Raw genomic sequence first — 18,589 nt, 5'->3', positions numbered from 1 at the left:
ATTAAATAGACATCCAGGGGAAGAGCATTCCACACAGAGAGAACAGAAAATGCAAAGGCCCCAAAGCAGAAGTATCCCTGGTGAATTGGAAGAAAACTGGAGGCCAGTGTGACTGGAGTACTTTCATGTATACAAGAGAGAGTTATAAGTCAGAGAGGTAAAAGGGATCCAGAAAAAGCAGAGCCTTATAAGTCAGAGCAAGGACCTAGGCTTTTACTGAGTGAAGTAGAAAACCATTAGAGAGTCTGAGCAGAGAAATGGCATGATCTGACTTAGACTTGTTTTGTTTTGCTTTTTTTTTAATGATGTAAAATTTACCTTGAGTGAAATACATAAATATCAAGTGAAAAATTCAAGAGTTTTGATAAACGTGCAAACCCTTGTATTCCACCACTACTGAGATATAGAATACTTCCATCACCTCAGAAAGTTCCCTCATGCTCTTCCCGGGCAACCTTCACTTCCACAGGCAACCACAGTTCTAAATACCTATCATGTTAGATTAGTTTTGCCTATGCTTATAAACGAAACTGAATATTTTATATTTTTGTGTACCTTTCTTATTTCAGTCAACAGTATGTGAAATTTATCTGACTTAGGTTTTAAAATGATTACTCTGGATACTGTGTTGAGAACAGACTGCAAGGTATGGGGGCAGAGAATCAGGGAGCAGGGACAGGAAGCTGGGAGACATATTAGGGAGATGTTAAGATAAATCCAGGCAAGAGATAATGTGATTTGAACCAGGGTTTTTTTCCTGCATTATTGTTTGATGGTGAGGGGAAGAGAATTCCCAAGGCATGCTGAGTTGGATGTCAGGTGCCAAGAAAGGAAATCTCAGAGAACATAGTAGTTGCTCTGGTACAGAAGTGAGAGGGATTAAGACTGGGGACAGGGAAGAATATCAACTGTGGATGCTTAGAATTAAGCAAATAAGAAGAGAAAATCATCCCCAGGACAGAGTAATACAACTATGTTTTACTGTTGTGAGAGTTTGAGCTAACGGATAAAAACAAAAACAAAAACAAAAACAAAAGGGCATCTCTCAAACCAGCACTTATCTAGTTTTTCTTTATAATGAGATCTAAGATCAGGAGTTTTTATCCAAAGAATAAATGTTTTAAGTTGCATTCTACACAAAGTGTAGAACAAATGCTAGAGAAGAATTAAAGCTTAGTCAGAAGAAACACTGCAGTCTCAGCAGATATGAAACTATATTCTGGCACAAGAGCTAAGGCAATCTTCTTAAAAAATCTCTTCAAAATCACATCGATAGTGTAAACATTTCACACTGAAATGTGAACTTTAGAGTAAAAGTTCCATTAAAAACTATTAAAATCATAATGATCTTAGATAATAGGTTTGGATATTCAAGTAACTTAAGCTCTATATTAAGTCTTGGTTTCCTAATCTGTGCAATGTGCTCTTGGAGCTGTGAAGATTACATGAGATAAGGTATATAAGAGGCTTATCTAGTGCCTGGCGCATGGTAGTATTGAGAAGTAATACAAGTAGCTATAACAAAAATATAGCAATCTGCCTTAAAAGAGAAGCAAAGGAAACCAAAATTTAAACTCATTATCTAGAAAAGAATTGCTCCACTTTTCTAGACTACAAAGGAATCTAAAAACTTTCAGCTAGGAGACTCCAAGGGAATCTAAAAACTTTCAGCTAGGTGACTACAAGAGAATCTAAAAACTTTCAGCTAGGCTTTAGGCAAAAGGCAATACAAAAAATATTCTAAATCTCAAAACACTGTAATCCTTTTAGAAAAAATGGACAGCTAGCTATATGATGTGATTTGTGAGACACCAAGAAGGCCCCTGATTTTAAAAATATATATCTTTTTTTGGTCTGCCACAGCTTCTCAATATCTAAAATTCCACTAAAAGAGAGTATTTTGGCTCAGAGCTTTGTCTTCTGCTCGAATTCCCAAGTACCCAAAGAAAGATAACATATTAATACTTATCAAAGATATAGATGTTACTCTACATATATTTACCAGACCTCTTACTGAGTCTAGATTCAAAAGATGGTGGAAGAAAAAGAAACAGGAGGTTCTAAGAATATGAGGGAAAGAGACCCAACCACAAGAGAGGGCAGGAAAGGAGGAGAATCCATATGTGCTGTTCTTTACAGATCCAAGTTCTGATTAAAATAAAAGTCTCCTCTCCTGTCTCCCTTTGTACACCGTCCACTCTAAAAAGCAGATGGATAAGCAGAGAAGCACGGGAGGAAATAAGCACTAGGCATCCTCTATTCCAGCAGCCATTAATTAGAGAGGCACCAAATGTGCAGAGAGCCAATTTAGGGTGCAGGAAGTAAAGAATGCAACTGCTCACTACCTCTAGACATGAGAGCATGGGTCTCAGATTCGTAAGTAAATAGTACGATTTTATAGAGATGGTTAGAGACTGTGTTTTGGTTGAAAAGCTCAAAGTAGCTGTGTTCTCAAAAAACAAACAAACAAACAAAAAAAAAAAACCCCAAAAACAAAAAAACCTCTTTATGGAGTTCTAGGAAGAAAAGAGTTCTAGAGAACAGTTGTGCAAAAATGTGAATGTACTTAACACCACTGAATTGTACACTTAAAAATGATTAAGATAATACATTTTATGTTATGTTATGTGTATTTCACCACAATAAAAAGAAATCTTAACACCTCCATATGGGGGCTTAAGAGGAAAAAAGGACGGAATCTTATACCTTTTGATGGAGATAAAACAAGTTGTTGGTTGACAAGCTCTCAAGTGGAATTGAGAGAGATAACTAAAAACAAACCATTTAAGTTTTGAGGACATTACTTTTCAGACTCGAGCTGTTCTTTCTTCTGCTTTAGATCTTCTTCTGTTATCCCTCCCAACTGTTTATAGTTGCTCTCAGCAATTTCCAGAAGGTGTCTCAATTCTACAATTTTCTTATAAGCTCTCACTGTAAGACAGAGTTGAATAGGAATGCAGTTTAGATAGGTAACAGCTCATGTACTCACAGGATGCTGGTCCTGGAGCACATTCTTCCTCTAGAGCCAGTGTCTATGTGGTTTGGGGAAGGGGGTGCAAGGAGAGCGGTACAAACATTGAAGGATAAATATCAGTAACAGAATATTAAGATGAACAAGCAACAGAAAACCTAAATAAAGCAATTTTTCCTGCTATTGGAGGATATATCAGATGGTTATGACTATTAATACTATGAACAAGAAGTTTTAAAGAAGACTATCAGTGTTTTAAGACTAGTGGTGTATTATAGGACCATGCATAATCTGCATGTCAGAAAATTAGAAAACCTGAAATATGCTGCATTTATTTAAAATAAACAAGAACTAACCCAGTCCCAAAATTTTATGATTAGTTACTTGTACTATCTATGCAAGAGGATACTGAGAGAAGTGTGTTGAGAGTTGCTTTTAGCTATTCTCCAACTATAAAACCTATGATTTTTCTATCCTTTGTGGTAGTGCTTCTCAGCCTGGAATGATTTTCTCCCCAAGGGACATTTGACAACAACTGGATACATTTTTGCTTGTGATTTGGTAGGTGTAGAACAGGCTATCAGCATCTACAGGCTCAGGGTGCTACTAAACATCTTAAAAAGGACAGGAGAGCTCCTTCAACACATAAGTATATAGCCCAAAAAATGTCAACAGTAGAGAAATTGAGAAATCCTGCTTTATGGGACCAGGTCAACAAATTAGCCCGTACTCCCTAACACCACTCTGATTTATCTCTCAATGGGTTAGAGCTGCATGTTTCAAACTGCATATATCAGAATCAACTGAGATGCCTTTTTAAAAGTGTACATATTTGAGCCCCATACCAGACCTACAAATTCAGGTATCAGTACTTAGGAAAAAACTCCTGAAGGACAAACAGGTTTGAGAACCACTGTAACTACTAGCAAGTAGAGGGGATTAAAAAAAGTTTCATAAAAGAGAAGATCAAAAGAACTGTGGCTATTTAGCTTATATAATAATTATTTATTATTTGAAAGTCATGTTTTGAAAGAGCTGTTCTATGGTATCATCAGGGTAAGAACTAGGATTAATTGGGATTAGTTCCAGGAAGAGAGATTTTTAACTCAACAAAGGAGAAATGTTTCAAAAAAACAAGAGCGATCATGTATTTGTGAAGTGCCTATGATGTGTAAGACACCACAATAAGTATTTATACATTTTAATCCTCACAAAAACACTGTCAAAAGATGAAAATGGGCCCCCTGGGCAACAGTAAGTGCCTTGTCACTAAAGGTGATTGAGTGGATGCTGCATGACACATGTGACAGGAATGTTGAGCCAGGAGTCAAACCTCAAATAGTTATAGGGTTCTACGATACCATGATCCTAAATATAATTCACTGAAAAATGTTCTAAATTAAGGCTCAGTTCCAGAAATCTATGATGACAAGATAACCAACCGGTCTCATGTAGGTACTCTGGCAAAACCAAGTGTCCCAAGAAAAGGTCATCCTGTCCTTTGAGTTTTGCCCTGGAATAAAATTAAATAGGGACAAGAAAATAGCACATAACTTCATATATGGCACCGCAATTGGGCATTAGTGAACCACACAGTATGGCAAAAGTAAAAGAGTGCATTTGTATCGAACACACCACAATAGGAAACTGTTCTAGTCATGTTCTCGACCCTTCCTGAAATGTCTTTAAAAATTTTGTGGTTCACTGACAATGATAACCCTCACAGGTATCTCAAAATGAAATTCTACAAATCAACTGCTCATTCTCTGCTGTTCTTAACTTGTTAACTCTGAATGTAACCACCAAAAAGTAATCTAAGCACTAGCGACAAAATAAAAAAGTAGATAAACTGGATATCACCAAAATTAAAAACCTTTACACTACAAAGGACGTCATTGAGAAAGTTAAAAGGACAACTCACAGAATAGGAGAAATATCTGCAAGTCATATATCTGATAAGGGACTTATAGCTAAAAAAAAGTACTCTTACAACTCAATAATAAGATGATAAACAACTCAGTTGAAAAACAGGCAAAGGATTTGAAAAGACATTTCCCAAAAAAAGATATGCAAGTGGTCAATGAGCACATGAAAAGATACTCAACATCATTAATCATTAGGGAAAAGCCAATCGAGACTATGAAATACCACTTCACACTCACTAAAATAGCTATAATCAATAAGACAAGCAATAGCAAGTATTGGGAAAGGATGTAAAGAAACTGGAACCCTAATATATTGCTGGTGAGAATGTAAAATCATGCACACATTGGAAAGCTCCTCAGAATGTTAAACATAGAGTTACCAGATGACCCAGCAATTCCAACTCCTACGTATTTATCCAAAAGAAATGAAAACATACGTCCACACAAAAACATGTACATGAATGTTCATAGCAGCATTATTCATAACAGCCAAAATGTGGAAACAACTCAAATGTCCATTAACTGATGAACGGATATATAAAATGTGGTATAGCCACACAAAAATATTATTTGACTATAAAAAGAAATGAAGTACTGATCCATGTTACAATGTGCATGAATCTTATATACATTGTGCTAAATGAAAAAAGCCAGTCACAAAAGACTACAAATGGTATCATTCCATAGGAAATGCCTGGAATAGAGAACTCTATAGAAACAGAAGGTAGATTAGCAGTTACCTAGAGATGGGATTTGGCGGGAAGGGAGAAGAGGCTCATGGTAATGGGGAGTGACTACTACTGGTTGTGAGGTTTCTTTCTGGGGTGATGAAAATGTTATTAAATTTATTGTGGTAATGGCTGCATAAATCTGTGAATATACTAAAAACCATTAAAATGTACACCTTAAATGGGTAAACTGAATGATATGAAATCATATCTTAATAAAGCTATTTAAAATAAAGCTGTCAGAAAATTCTGAAGGAATCATTAACTCTGAACCTCACTGTGAGGTAATTTAGGTGGCTGTTGGGATCCCCTGGTATCAGCATCTTCAGGTCTGCCCTTGGTTGCATTCACCAGAAAAGAGGCTTCCACCATTCCCTCAAGAGTAAGGTTCTGCCTAACAATGTTCTGGAAGCTCTTTTTAAAAATTGTTTTTAATCTAGCCATATTGGAAATTTTCCTAAGAGAATAGAGTAAAACTAGTTCTTCCTGCCAGAATAACTGAAAATACTGTCCAGAAAATGATAAAGCTCTGATGTCTGAATCTAGTACCCAAGCTCTACTCACTTTACTACAGCTGCCTTTGTTTTGGTTAGCCTCAGTTCAAATAGAACCTTCTCACCTTTCTTCCGTGACAGAGCTCCACTAAAACAGTTCTTCTTATCTATTCATATGAATCATGGCTCTCTGACCAAATATCATGAGAAGTAAAATTAGGGTTATGTGACAAGAAAACATTCTTTCAGGAAGCAATGTATGTGGTGACAAGGATACCATATAGGGAAATCCGAAAGCCTTGCTTCTAGTCACTGTATGACTTTGGGCAACTAACTTAGCTTTTTGAACTTCAGGCTCTTTAACTATCGAATGAGGGTATTATACTAAATGAGCATTTTTTAAAATAGAAATAGAGATATTATATGCCTCATGGGCTTACTGTGAATGATGTATGTGGAGGTGTTATGTAAACTTTGTAAAACACTGTAGAAGTGTAAATCATTACTATTAGGATTTTGGAGAATAAAAATTCTGACAGGAGAGTTATATGCCAGTAACTGTGTTATCAGTAGAAACGCTAGAGAAAGTAAAATTGGCACCAATTACCAGACTTTAACTTGGTTCCAGTATGTTCAATAATAAATATAACACTAAGATATGCCACTGTCTTGCTACCTCCTGGATATTCATTTGCATCAACATCATCATATATCCTCTTAAGAGACAGAAACACTCCCACATTTCTCGCTAATTTGGGGTATTTTAATGTTTAATTATTTGTTATGGACTCAATGTTTGTGTCTCCTCAAAGTTCATATAGTTGAAGCCCTAAGCATAGTGTAATAGTATTTGGAAGTAGGGCCTTTGGAAGGTAATTAGGGTTAGATAAGCTCATGAGGGTGCGGCCCTAGTCCAAAGGGACTGGTGTCCTTATAAGAGACACCAGTGTGTGCTCACTCTCTCTCCACTACATGAGGACACAACGAGATGATAGCCTTCTCCACCCCAAAAAGAGAGTCCTCACCAGAAAAAGACCCTGCCAGACAGTGATCTGGAACTTCCAGCGGTATTTTGTAATGGCTGACCAAGCATACTAAGACACCATTTAATGAAATAAGACTGTCCTTCATTGGCAATTATGAAAATTAAATCCTTTGGCATATATATATATATATATATATATATATATCCATAATGCGATTTGATGAAAGAAAAAAACAAAAAATATTTTTTATTTAGTTATAAATTTTGATTTAGTTATAAAACTGTAAAACTATTTTAGGATATCCCATTAGCAAATATGGTTAAGTTATTAACATTGCTATTGTGAAAATCAAAGAGCAGATGATGAAGACTTTTACAACTTAAAAAAATATCAGGCAGTTTAGAAAACAACCAAATATAGAGAAACGATGTGTCTGTTCACCAATGTAACCCCAGCACCCAGAACAGTGCCTGACACATCACAGGTACTCAATAAATATATGCTGAGTGGTGGGAGAGAAAGAAAAATAGATAAAGCACAATGTCACTCACTTCTTTTAATAATATACTGAGCAGGTTCAGAATGTTTTCTGAATTTCAGAAAGCAAGACTATTTCTGATGCACTGCTATAGCCCATTAGTCCAGGGCTGTGTGCAGAGTAAATATTAAAATATATGCTGGATGAAAAGAATGCCTTCCTTATCTGTTTTTGCTATCTAAATTCTGGCCATCCTTTGAGGAAAAATCCAAATTCTGAAAAGCTTTCTCTGCTATTCTATCTGGAGTGAATAACTGTCTTTGTAAACTCACTACCTAGCAGCACAAGCCAAGAATCTAAGGGTCAACTATGATTATGCTCATTCTTTAACACCTCAAATCCAAATCTACCAGCAAATCCTAGCTTCTAAATACACCCAAATCTGACCATTTCTCACCATTTCCATCACTCTCACTCTAGTCTAAGCCATTATCAACTTTCTCCTGAACTGAGGTCTCAGCCCCCTAACTGATCTCTCTGCTTTGCCTTAGCCTTGTGAAGGGAAATGGGTTTTCCACGAGACCAGCAATTTAGAGGCAAAATAGTCAAGGCCAAGGATTCTGATTCAGCTTTCTCTTCCGCCACCCTCCAGATAAAGTATGGTCTTACCAATGCTGAGTTTGGATGAAGAACCAAGAAAGCCTGATATACAAACTATACCTTAAAGAGAGATAAACAGATATTTATGTAAGCTCTTCTTGAATGGTAATGAAAGCTTTTAGAATAAAAAGGCTGAAGCAAAATAAGAATGGAGATTTCCGGCATCACTGGTAGTTGCAGGCCTACATCAAGGACTCTAGGAGCCCAGGAAATCTGTGCAGAGATTCTGCATCTGCTCTTATACAATTCTAATCTTGCTTTCTTGGCAAATTTAAATTACGTAAAGAACTTCCTCTAACCTTTTATGGGCAAGTAACTATGTTCTCCTCCCACCTATTCATAACATCTGAAATGCTGTGTTCTCCCCCATTTCCCAGTCTATTCTCTCCACCCAACAACTAGATTGATATTATATTTAAACATAAATCAGATCACAATATTCCCACCTCAGAACCCACCAATGGCTTTCTATTAAAAATAAAATCTAAACACAAAGTCCTTGTTATACCTATTGATCTGACTGGGCTCCTGCTTATGTCTGCAACCTTATCTGTCACCACTTCCTTGGTGATACACCATCCTTGAGATGTCTCTTTCTCTGTTTCCTATGATCTAATTAAATAATATTTCCTCTTATATAACTTTTTCCTCCTTGAGGAACAGAGATGATTTTTTTGTATGTTCAACAATCTCTGGTACAAAAATTGTACTAGTTCTGGTTCTCTCCAAAATCAAAGTATTTTATTTTGTAGCTGGTAATTCTCTTTAGGATAATTTCTAAATTTGTGGTAAAAACTAGTTGTGGTATCTATTAAAGAATAAATCACAACAGGGTTGGCACACTTACTTCTGGCATCTGTTTTATCCGACTCATTAAGATATAAATCATCCTTGGCATCAGTGCTTCCCTCAACACCATGTCTTATAAAAAACTTCATGTCATTTTCATCGATTTCATTCTCATCATCTATATCATATTTCTGTAGCCCCTCTAATAGCTTTACTGCTGCTAAATGGGCAAACCTGTAGAAAAGAGCCAACAATTAACAAGATCCACAATCTTCAAATTGAAACTATAGCTTGCATTTAATTTAGGGAATTACATTCTGTATATTATGCCACCAACCCACTCAATAGTAAAGGAGCGAAACTGTATGAGAAGATGAGTGACAAATAGATGTACTATATCTAGCTACATGGGAAACTCCGTTACTGGACACTAAGGACAAGCAGTCATATTAAAGACTGATTCCATAATTTTTATTGAGGAGACCCAGTATCTAAAGTGTGTGCCTACAAACACAGCTGCTCAACTGAATAGAAAGCCCCAAACCACCCAACCTGGTTACCTGCATTTACTACCTTTATTGATGGCCTAATTTAGATTGTAGAATTAGTTCTGGTTCCAGTTTTAGGGTTAACTGTAGCTCTAGCCCCCTTAATCTTCATTCTTGTTCAGTCCAAAACACTTAGCATGGCTTTGAAATTTAATGGAAAAATAATGACTTTTCCATCTACTTTTTCTATTTTCTTTTATCTCTATGAAGCTTCCAATAATATATTCTTTGTTTTGGAGCTGTTGTTGTTATGACTGCATGTAATCTGAATATTTTTTCCAGTTTCACTAATTGAAATGTTTAATGCTTTCTCTTAGGACATGGAGAATTACTCACTAAACACAAAAACCTCAAATTCTATTTTTCACATACTTACATAACCACATGCATATGTACACATATATCATTACCTTCCACCAGATACTACAAATCATTAAAGATATGGTAATAAACATGTGTAGGAAATTGTAAGATTAATATAATTAATTCTTTCTACTACTGGGTTGTAATTTAACAGCTATCATTTACTTAGCACTTGCTTTATGCTAGATTCCAAGTTATTTCGATAATACTATATTCACACCTAGCATTTTGGTGCATGAATGACAAAGAAATGTGGGCCAGAAATATGAATAACTCCTGACACACCCATAGTATTCAATTGCCCATGTGATATTTGTATAAAGGTAGACAAATAGATCAATGGAGAAAATTGTCTAGAAATAAGCCCACATGTATATGGACAACTGTCTTGGACAAAGGCACAAAGGTAATACAGTGGAGAAAGGACAACCTTTTCAACAAATGGTGCTACAATAACTGGATATCCACATTAAAAAAAAAACTTGGATGCATACCTCAAAGTATATACAAAAATTAACATAAAATGGATCACAGATCTCAATTTAAAACCTAACACTATACAATATCTAAAAGAAAACATAGGAGAAAATCTTTGTGACTTTGTTTTAATCACTGATTTCTTAGATATGATAACAATCATAATTCATAAAAGAACAAATTGATAGAAACTTCTGCTTTCAAAGACATTAAGAAAATGAAAAAACAAGCCACAATGGGAGAAAATCTTTGCGAAACACAAATGTGGAAGAACTAATAACCAGAATACAGAAAGAACTCTTAAAACTCAACAATAAAAAAAAAAAAAAGCAGTTCTAAAAAGTGGACAAAAGATCTGAACAGTCACTTCACCAAAGGAAAATATACAAATGGCAAGTATGTAGATGAAAAGATGCTCAAAATCAAAATCATTTTCATTAGAAAAATGCTAATTAAAGCCATAATGAGATGCCACTACACATACATTAAAACTACTAAAATCGAAAAACCTGACAATTTCAAATGCTGGTAAGATAGGGAGAAACAGAGACTTTCATACACGGCTGGTGGGAATGCAAAGTACCCACTTTAGAGGGTACTTTGTCCATTTCTTATAAAGTTAAACATACTCTTAGCAAATGATTCAGCAATCCTACTCCTAAGTATTTACCTAAGTGAACTGAAAACTTAAGTTCACACAAAAACCTGTGTATGAATGTCAATAGCAGCTTTATTCATAATCACTGAAAAATGGATACAATCAAGATGTCCTTCAACAGGTTAGTGGATAATCAAACTATGGAACACTATGGAATTCTACATCCAATGGAATACTACTCAGTAATAAGAAAGAAATAAACTACTAATACATATGAATGAATCTCAAAATAATTATGATAAGTGAAAGAAGTGAGATATATAAGAATATAGACTCTGATTCCAGTCACTTAAAACTCTAGAAATGCAAACTAATCTATAGTGACAGAAAGCAGATCAATGTTTGCTTGAGGAACAATGGGTGAGAGAGAGATTACAAGCATAAGGAGACTTTTGGGGGTGATGAATATGTTCACTATCTTGCTTGTGATGATGGTTTCATAGATGTATACATATGTCAGAATTCATTAGGTTGTAATGTCCACGTATGTGTACTTTATTGTCTGCCAATTATACCTTGATAAAGCTGTTTTAAAAAATAAAAATAAAGTAGACCTGAGTTGATCGTGTTCCTAGTACATGGTACAACTAAATCACATTTCAAAGCTTCAAAGAAATCCCACAGACAAAATTTTAAGAAACATGAACTCACAAACAAAAATTGCATGGCAATTTAATGAATGATTAGGTCCTTGCTTCCTTCAAGCTCCATTTACAACTTTTAGCCTACACTCTTACTTTAGATAAAAGCAGTTCTGAACCACATGCAGTTCCTCAAACACACAAGTGTTATCTTACAACTCTTCCTCCTTCAAATGTCAGCATAAATGTTGCTTCCTCCATAAAAAAAAAAAGTTTTCCATGACTTCTATATAAATTCTGTCCTCTGGCAGTTTCCTTCATAACTCTTACCATGACTTATATTAATATTTTTCCCCACAACTTTCAAATAGGAAGACTTGGGCACTTTTTTTTCCTTACTGTACCTTATATATAACATATATTATGATATAATGATTATAATTAATAATAATGTCACAAATTTCTCTCTCTGTAAGACTGTAAGCTCCTTTGAGGGCAAGGACTATGTTTTTTCATCTTTGTAATCCTAATGTTAATTGTCGCACTTGGAATTGAAGTATACAGGAGGTTGAATTTAAAAAAAAACACCAAATGAACAAATGGATGGACTAAATATTCCTTGAAGATCTGACCTAAATATTCCTTGATGACTGAGCTGGAGGTGTTCGATAATAAGTGTTATATTTAATTCAAACATAAATAATTTGTTTTAAAACCCATGTGACTCCTTTTGATTACTCCTTTTTATCATATAATACTTTTCGACAGGTACCGACATTTGGGTGGGATAATTCTATGTTGTATACCACTATTCTAAGTACTGTAGAACATTTAGCATTTAAGAATTTTTGGACCTGACTTCACTAAATATTAGTGATGGTATCTAGTCATTATGACAAACTCTCACTTATTTCCAAATGCCCATATCCCCAAGAAAGACAATACTACCTCTCAGTTGAGAATCAGTGCTTTAGAGAGAATTGATGTATTGTCAAAAGTCTATTCAGCTTGAAAATTATCATTCCATCAGCATTTGTCTGAGTTCTACAATTCCATTAAATCTTCATACATTTCTGAGTATAGGAGAATATATGCAAAACTTAAAAAGCAAAAGAAAGAAGCAAAGCAAATAGACATACCTCTTAGCCACATCACTGGGTTTCTCCCCTGCTTTGTTGGTAATATTACTGTCTGCTCCCATTTTAATTATCCACTGCAAACACTCTATATGGCCTTGTCCAGCAGCTGTAAAAATAATATAATAATAATAATAACTAGAAAATACAGAAAAATTATTATCAGTAGTAACAATTTTTTAAAATTTTGGACGGTACTTTTATAAGTATTAATCCTTGCAAACACCAACAAAAATACATTGGGCAGATATTACTTTCCCTATTTCATTTATTCATTCATTAGACAATATCTACTACACTCATCCCTATACAGAGAACTTTACATACAGGTATAAAAGTTGAAGCTCATAGAAGTTATTTATTTAATATCGCACAGCTAGTAACAAATGGATTTGAAACTATAATCTAGGTTTTTTCTAATTCTTATCTGCTATTATGTATAGCTCCTGGCCAATCTTACATCACAGCAGAATATGAGCATAATTCAGCCGTAGGGACCCACATTAACTGAAAAATCTTGTGGAAAAAAAAAGAAAGAAAGAAAAAGAAAAACCTTGTGCCATCTTATATGAACAGCATATTCCTCTGACCCTTACAACTCAAAATTTACAGGCGCCCCCCACAGATTACCTACACTGTTTATCACCTCTTTATAAATCTTGTCCTCAAAACACATACACGCAATATTAATTTTCATCTCCACAACTCTGTTTATGACTGTCTTCTCATCTAGTTCCCATCACTCAACTATGTGCTCATCTAACTTCTACACATCCTTTTGAATCTATATCGGCTCAGTGAAACTATGGAAAAAAATTTAATAGACTTAAAAGATCTGAATTTAAGTATACTAAACAATGAGACTGGAGGACAGGACAGAACTTAGCAAGTGGCTGGCACATACAGACCCTCAATAAATGTCTATAGAATTGATTGGTGAATGAATGAATAAAAAAAAAAAATGTAATCTCAACTTTGCTTTTACCAGCTGTGTATCCTTGGTCAAAAAACCTGATCCCTATGAACCTCAATTTCTTCATCTTTTACATAGATAATTTCATATTTATAAGGAGAATATACTGCCATTTCATTAAAATACAATAAGGATTAAATATGCTAGTTTTGCATCCTGTTAAGTATGATATAAATATAAGGTATTATTTCTGAATTCCCATGAACATTTCTTCAATAATTTAACCCTTAGCAACTTCTTCTGTTCAATTTCTATTACTGAGTTCCTGGGATATAGTTGGGCTATATCCCCAACACTCCATTGTTGTACATCGAACTGTTTAGAATCTTCTTCCAGATTCCTCATTTCCATCTCAGTTTAAGTGGTGACAAAATGAGATAGGCTGAAAACTATCTGTCAATACAACTTACTTTATCATTCCCCTGCGAAAGAAAGCATTGTAAGCACTATGAGTGAGCCTATCTTTTGCTCTCTCATAAATGACACCCCACATACACATTAGGAATAAAAACCAGTTCTACCTAGGTTATGAAATGTGGGCTTTGCTTCAAGGCAGCATGTTTAAAGAAAAAGAAAATACAATGTTTTATGCTCATTTTAAGTCTCCATCTCATTCACAAATCCCATAGTGAAGAGCTTAACGCACAGACTGCCAGAAGTTATTCATAAAACAAAATCCAATTCAAACATATGACTATATTAACATAACTACTATCTTTTTAGCCTAAGACTTTTGTATAAGAATTTTCTGCCATCAGATTATGAAGAAACATAATAACACAAATGAAGTAAAATAAAAATTTCAAGTGTAGTAGGTTAAAGATTTGGTTTTTGATTTTAAAAATAAAAGGAAGATTGGCGAGAATAAATTCTAGAGTGCACACTCCCGACACTGAGTTGACAATTTGCCAAAGTCTGATTAAAAAACAAAAAAACCTGACTAATATTTTAGAATTCCCCATAGAATGAAGGAGAGCACAAAGAAAAGCAACAGACATCTTGAAAATGTGTTCGAAGCATGTTCACTGATATTTCCACAGAAGTAAAAACCTATTTTGCAGAGTATAAGAAGAAATTCTGCTAGACCTTTTTAAAGAGATATGGTTTCTATGTTAGCATGAATTAATAGGTCATTTTCAGTCCAAAGAAAATATGTGAATTCTAAGAAACTTCTCTAGCAGTGAATTTCACACCTTAACTACATGACAATGTCAAAAGAGAATTTCTATTGGAATTACCCTCAAATGGGATAGTGTGAATTTCTAACATCATAAAAGGGATATCACATTTGAGTTGAAAATTAAGCACTCTGTACACATTTTCATGTGTTTCTGATGGATAATTATGTTAAAAGGTAAACAACTCAACAGCAATTGTGTCAAAAATAAAAATGAAGCAGGAACCATAACTCACCTTTATGCATAGGAGTTGATCCATGATTATCACGTTCATTAATATTGATTACTCCATCTTCTACTAACTTTTTAAGCATTTCTAAGTCACCCGTAAAGGCAGCCACATGACCTGGAAATGCTAAAGCTATGAATAAAAAATTCAGCATTTCAGTAAACACATGAGTTCATTCTTTTTCCATTCCTTAAGCAGTCACACATTTCAGATTTCAATATTAACTCAGGTATGACAATGTTATATTGGAATTAGTCTAGTTGATGCATTGAAAATAAAAAGAGAACCATAAAATAATATTATTATTAATTGGGTAGCCCTTCCACCCTTCCAGATCTCAAACATCCCAGGAATAGTATTATACCAGAACTATTCTGAGTCATATTCCCTTTTACCTTCAAGCTACCACAAAACACAGGGAGATAGTCATTTTTAACCTTTTGCATAAAGACATACTTGGTCTCAAGTCCTACATTTGCACAGACCACTCTCTCTGTAAGGAAGCAAAATACACTGGAAGCAGATAAAGTGTGTCTATATACATATATACACACACAAATATACACATATACATGTGTGAATGTATCTGATCTAGTGCTTAGCACATAGTAAATACCTGATAAAATGTTTTTGTTTTTATCTTTGTTTTAATTAAATTTATTGAGGTGACATTGGTTAAGAAAATTATATGTTTCAAGTGCACAAATCAATAATATGTCACATGTATACTTCACTGTATGTTCACCATCCAAAGTTAAATTCCCTTCTGTCACCATATGTTTGATCCCTTTACCCTTATTGATCTCTCCCCTCCCCACCTTCCCTCTGGTAACTACTAAACTGTTTTCTGAGTCTATGAGTTTTTGTTTGTCTTGTTTGTCTGTTGCTTTCAATGTTATATCCCTCGTGGGTGAAATCATATGGTTCACAACTTTTTATGTCTGATTTATTATGCTTAGCATGATAATCTCAAGATCCATCCATGTTATCGCAAATGGCAGTATATTCTTCTTGATATCTAACCCTGAAATTTGAAAACATTTATCTATAAACATATATGCACCCCGATGTTCACTGCAGCATTATTCACAGTGGTTAAGACATGGAAGAAACTGAAGTGCCCTTCGATAGATGATTGGATAAAAAAGGTGTGGTACATAATATATACAATGGAATATTACTGGTAAAATGTTTTTAATGGTAACAACTACATATATTGAGCCCTTATTATATGATAGGCACTTTTGAGAACTGCCTCATTTAACCCTCTTCATAACTATGAGATGCAGCTATTCTCATTTTTACATGTAGAAAGGAAACAACCTAGAATAGCCAAAGAGTATTTTAAAAAGAACAAAGCTGGAGACTTCCACGACTTGGTTCTAAGTCCCAATATAAAGCTAAAGTAATCAAAACAGTGTAGTATTGGCAAATAAATAGACATATAAGACAGAATGCAGAGGTCAGAAATACATATACAGATGATCTGATTTTTTGACAAAGCTGCCAAGACATTTCAATAGGTAGGGAAGGGAAGGCTTTCCCAAAATGTGATGTTAGGACAAGTGGCTATATATTTTTTAAAAATTAAGTCAACACTTTATTTTACTCAATATATAAAATTTAATTTGATGTAGATCAAAGATATGAATTGAAAAGCTAAAAATGTAAAACTTCTAGAAAACATAAGAGAATATCTTGCTGACCCTGGGGCAGGCAAATTTTCATAGATAGGACACAAAAAAACATGACCTACAAATATACTGATAAACTGTATTTTATCAAAACTTGAAACTTTTGCTCTTTGAAAGACACTATTAAGAAAATAAGCAAGCTTCAGAATGGGAGACAATATCTGCAATACATATATCTGATAAAACATAAAGAACTGTTGAAATTCAATAATTAGTTGACAAACAACCCAATCAAAAAATGAGATAAAGAATTGAGCAGACACTTTATAAAAGAAGATATACAAATGTCCATATGAAAAATGTTCAATATCATTATTATCAAGAAAATGTAGATTAAAACCACAATAATATAACACTACATGTCATTAGAATGGCTAAAATAGACTGATCATATTGAGTGTTGGTAATTTGATGGAGCAAATAGAATTCTCATATCTGATGGGGATGTAAAGTAATACAACTACTTTGTAAAACAGATTGACAACTTAAAGTTAAACATACAACTATCATACACCCCAGTCCTATGTAGTTACCAAGATAAATGCAAACATATGTCTGTAAATGTTCAGAACAGCTTTAATAATAGCCTCAAATTGGAAACAATCCAAATGAACATCAGTTGAAAGGATAAACAAAATATGGTACATCCATACAGTGAAATATTATTCAACAATAAAAAGGAATGAACTACTAATATTTTATTCTTAAATACAGTGGTATAAAGATTGTTCATTATGTTACATTAATTTATATATATTTCTGCCTAAAATATTTCATAATAAAGAGGAATCTGAAAGAATATATGGACAATGATATGTAACATATTTTAATACAACATTTAACTTACAACTTCCTTTTTTCCTTTTCCACTTATTCTACATATTAATGCTAAAACATTTCAGGTTTATTACTTACTTTCCTGATCTTTTGGATCATTTCTTTCATACTCAGCCCCCTGGATAAACTGTAAAATGTTCTGCTTAAAGAACCTCTGAGCCAGATCCAGTACGTTTTCTCCATTATCATTGAAAGCTTTTAAAGCTGTGTTGCACTGGTCATTCTACTGAGTAGGAATTTAAAACAGTGAAGGTGGCCTTCCATGGCTGCTAAGTGAACTATAGGTGAGAATAGAAAAAAAAAAGAATTTAATTTTTTAATTTACAATAAAATAATCAGGAAAAAAAATAACACATTGACTCTAATTCTCACAGAGAGATGACTATCCTTGCCTTATATAACAGGAACATACTCTGAGCAAGGATAACAGACCTTTTTTCCAGCCTACATGTCATTACTCAGCCTTCTAGTCATGCCGAAGCAACAGACTAAATGGTTGAATAGTTACAGTCATGTAAGTGTAGAGAGGCCAGAGGAGGGTCGCCAAAGAGTAGGCCTCAGAAAATGTTCTGGGAATGTGAAATCCCAATTATACAGCTCATCATTACATGAGAAAATGCTCGATATATAAAATAGACAGATAATAGATAAATTTATTTTAATATTTTCAAAAAAAGTAGAAGAAATAAACCAAAACAGACACTGTGCAAGTATGAATGATGTCATTTTTATCACTATGTATTTTGTCACTTTTCCATAAACTTTTTTTCAGGTGTATAGCATAAAAAAGTTTCCATAAACTTTTTTTCAGTTTTACATTTTTAGCTTTTTAATTCATATTCACAAACATTTTTATTATAAACAAGAAGACTGGATCAAAACTG

The 18,589-nt window shown here is 34.1% G+C and overlaps 1 protein-coding gene across 6 annotated transcripts in view; it reads right to left on the bottom strand.

The window, feature by feature from the left end:
• ANKRD42 (ankyrin repeat domain 42) overlaps positions 1-18,589 on the bottom strand; it is a 42,431-nt gene that overhangs the window by 8,422 nt on the left and 15,420 nt on the right. For 2 of the 6 annotated variants that reach the window (XM_039848181.1, XM_039848183.1), the window contains exons 6-10: positions 17,784-17,983; positions 15,181-15,306; positions 12,798-12,903; positions 9,090-9,265; positions 2,805-2,931 (exon numbers count right to left, since the gene is read on the bottom strand). In XM_039848181.1, coding sequence (XP_039704115.1) covers positions 17,904-17,983 — 80 coding nt within the window. In that variant the 3' untranslated portion in view covers positions 2,805-2,931; positions 9,090-9,265; positions 12,798-12,903; positions 15,181-15,306; positions 17,784-17,903. Of the gene's footprint in view, positions 1-2,804; positions 2,932-9,089; positions 9,266-12,797; positions 12,904-15,180; positions 15,307-17,783; positions 17,984-18,589 lie in introns of those variants that run through there. The other 4 variants (XM_039848184.1, XM_039848186.1, XM_039848182.1 and 1 more) reach the window with 3 other exon arrangements.

Source organism: Pteropus medius, unplaced genomic scaffold, assembly GCF_902729225.1.
Source record: "Pteropus medius unplaced genomic scaffold, Ma_sr-lr_union100, whole genome shotgun sequence".
NCBI lineage: Eukaryota > Metazoa > Chordata > Mammalia > Chiroptera > Pteropodidae > Pteropus > Pteropus medius.
This window is presented reverse-complemented; position numbering and strand designations above follow the sequence as displayed.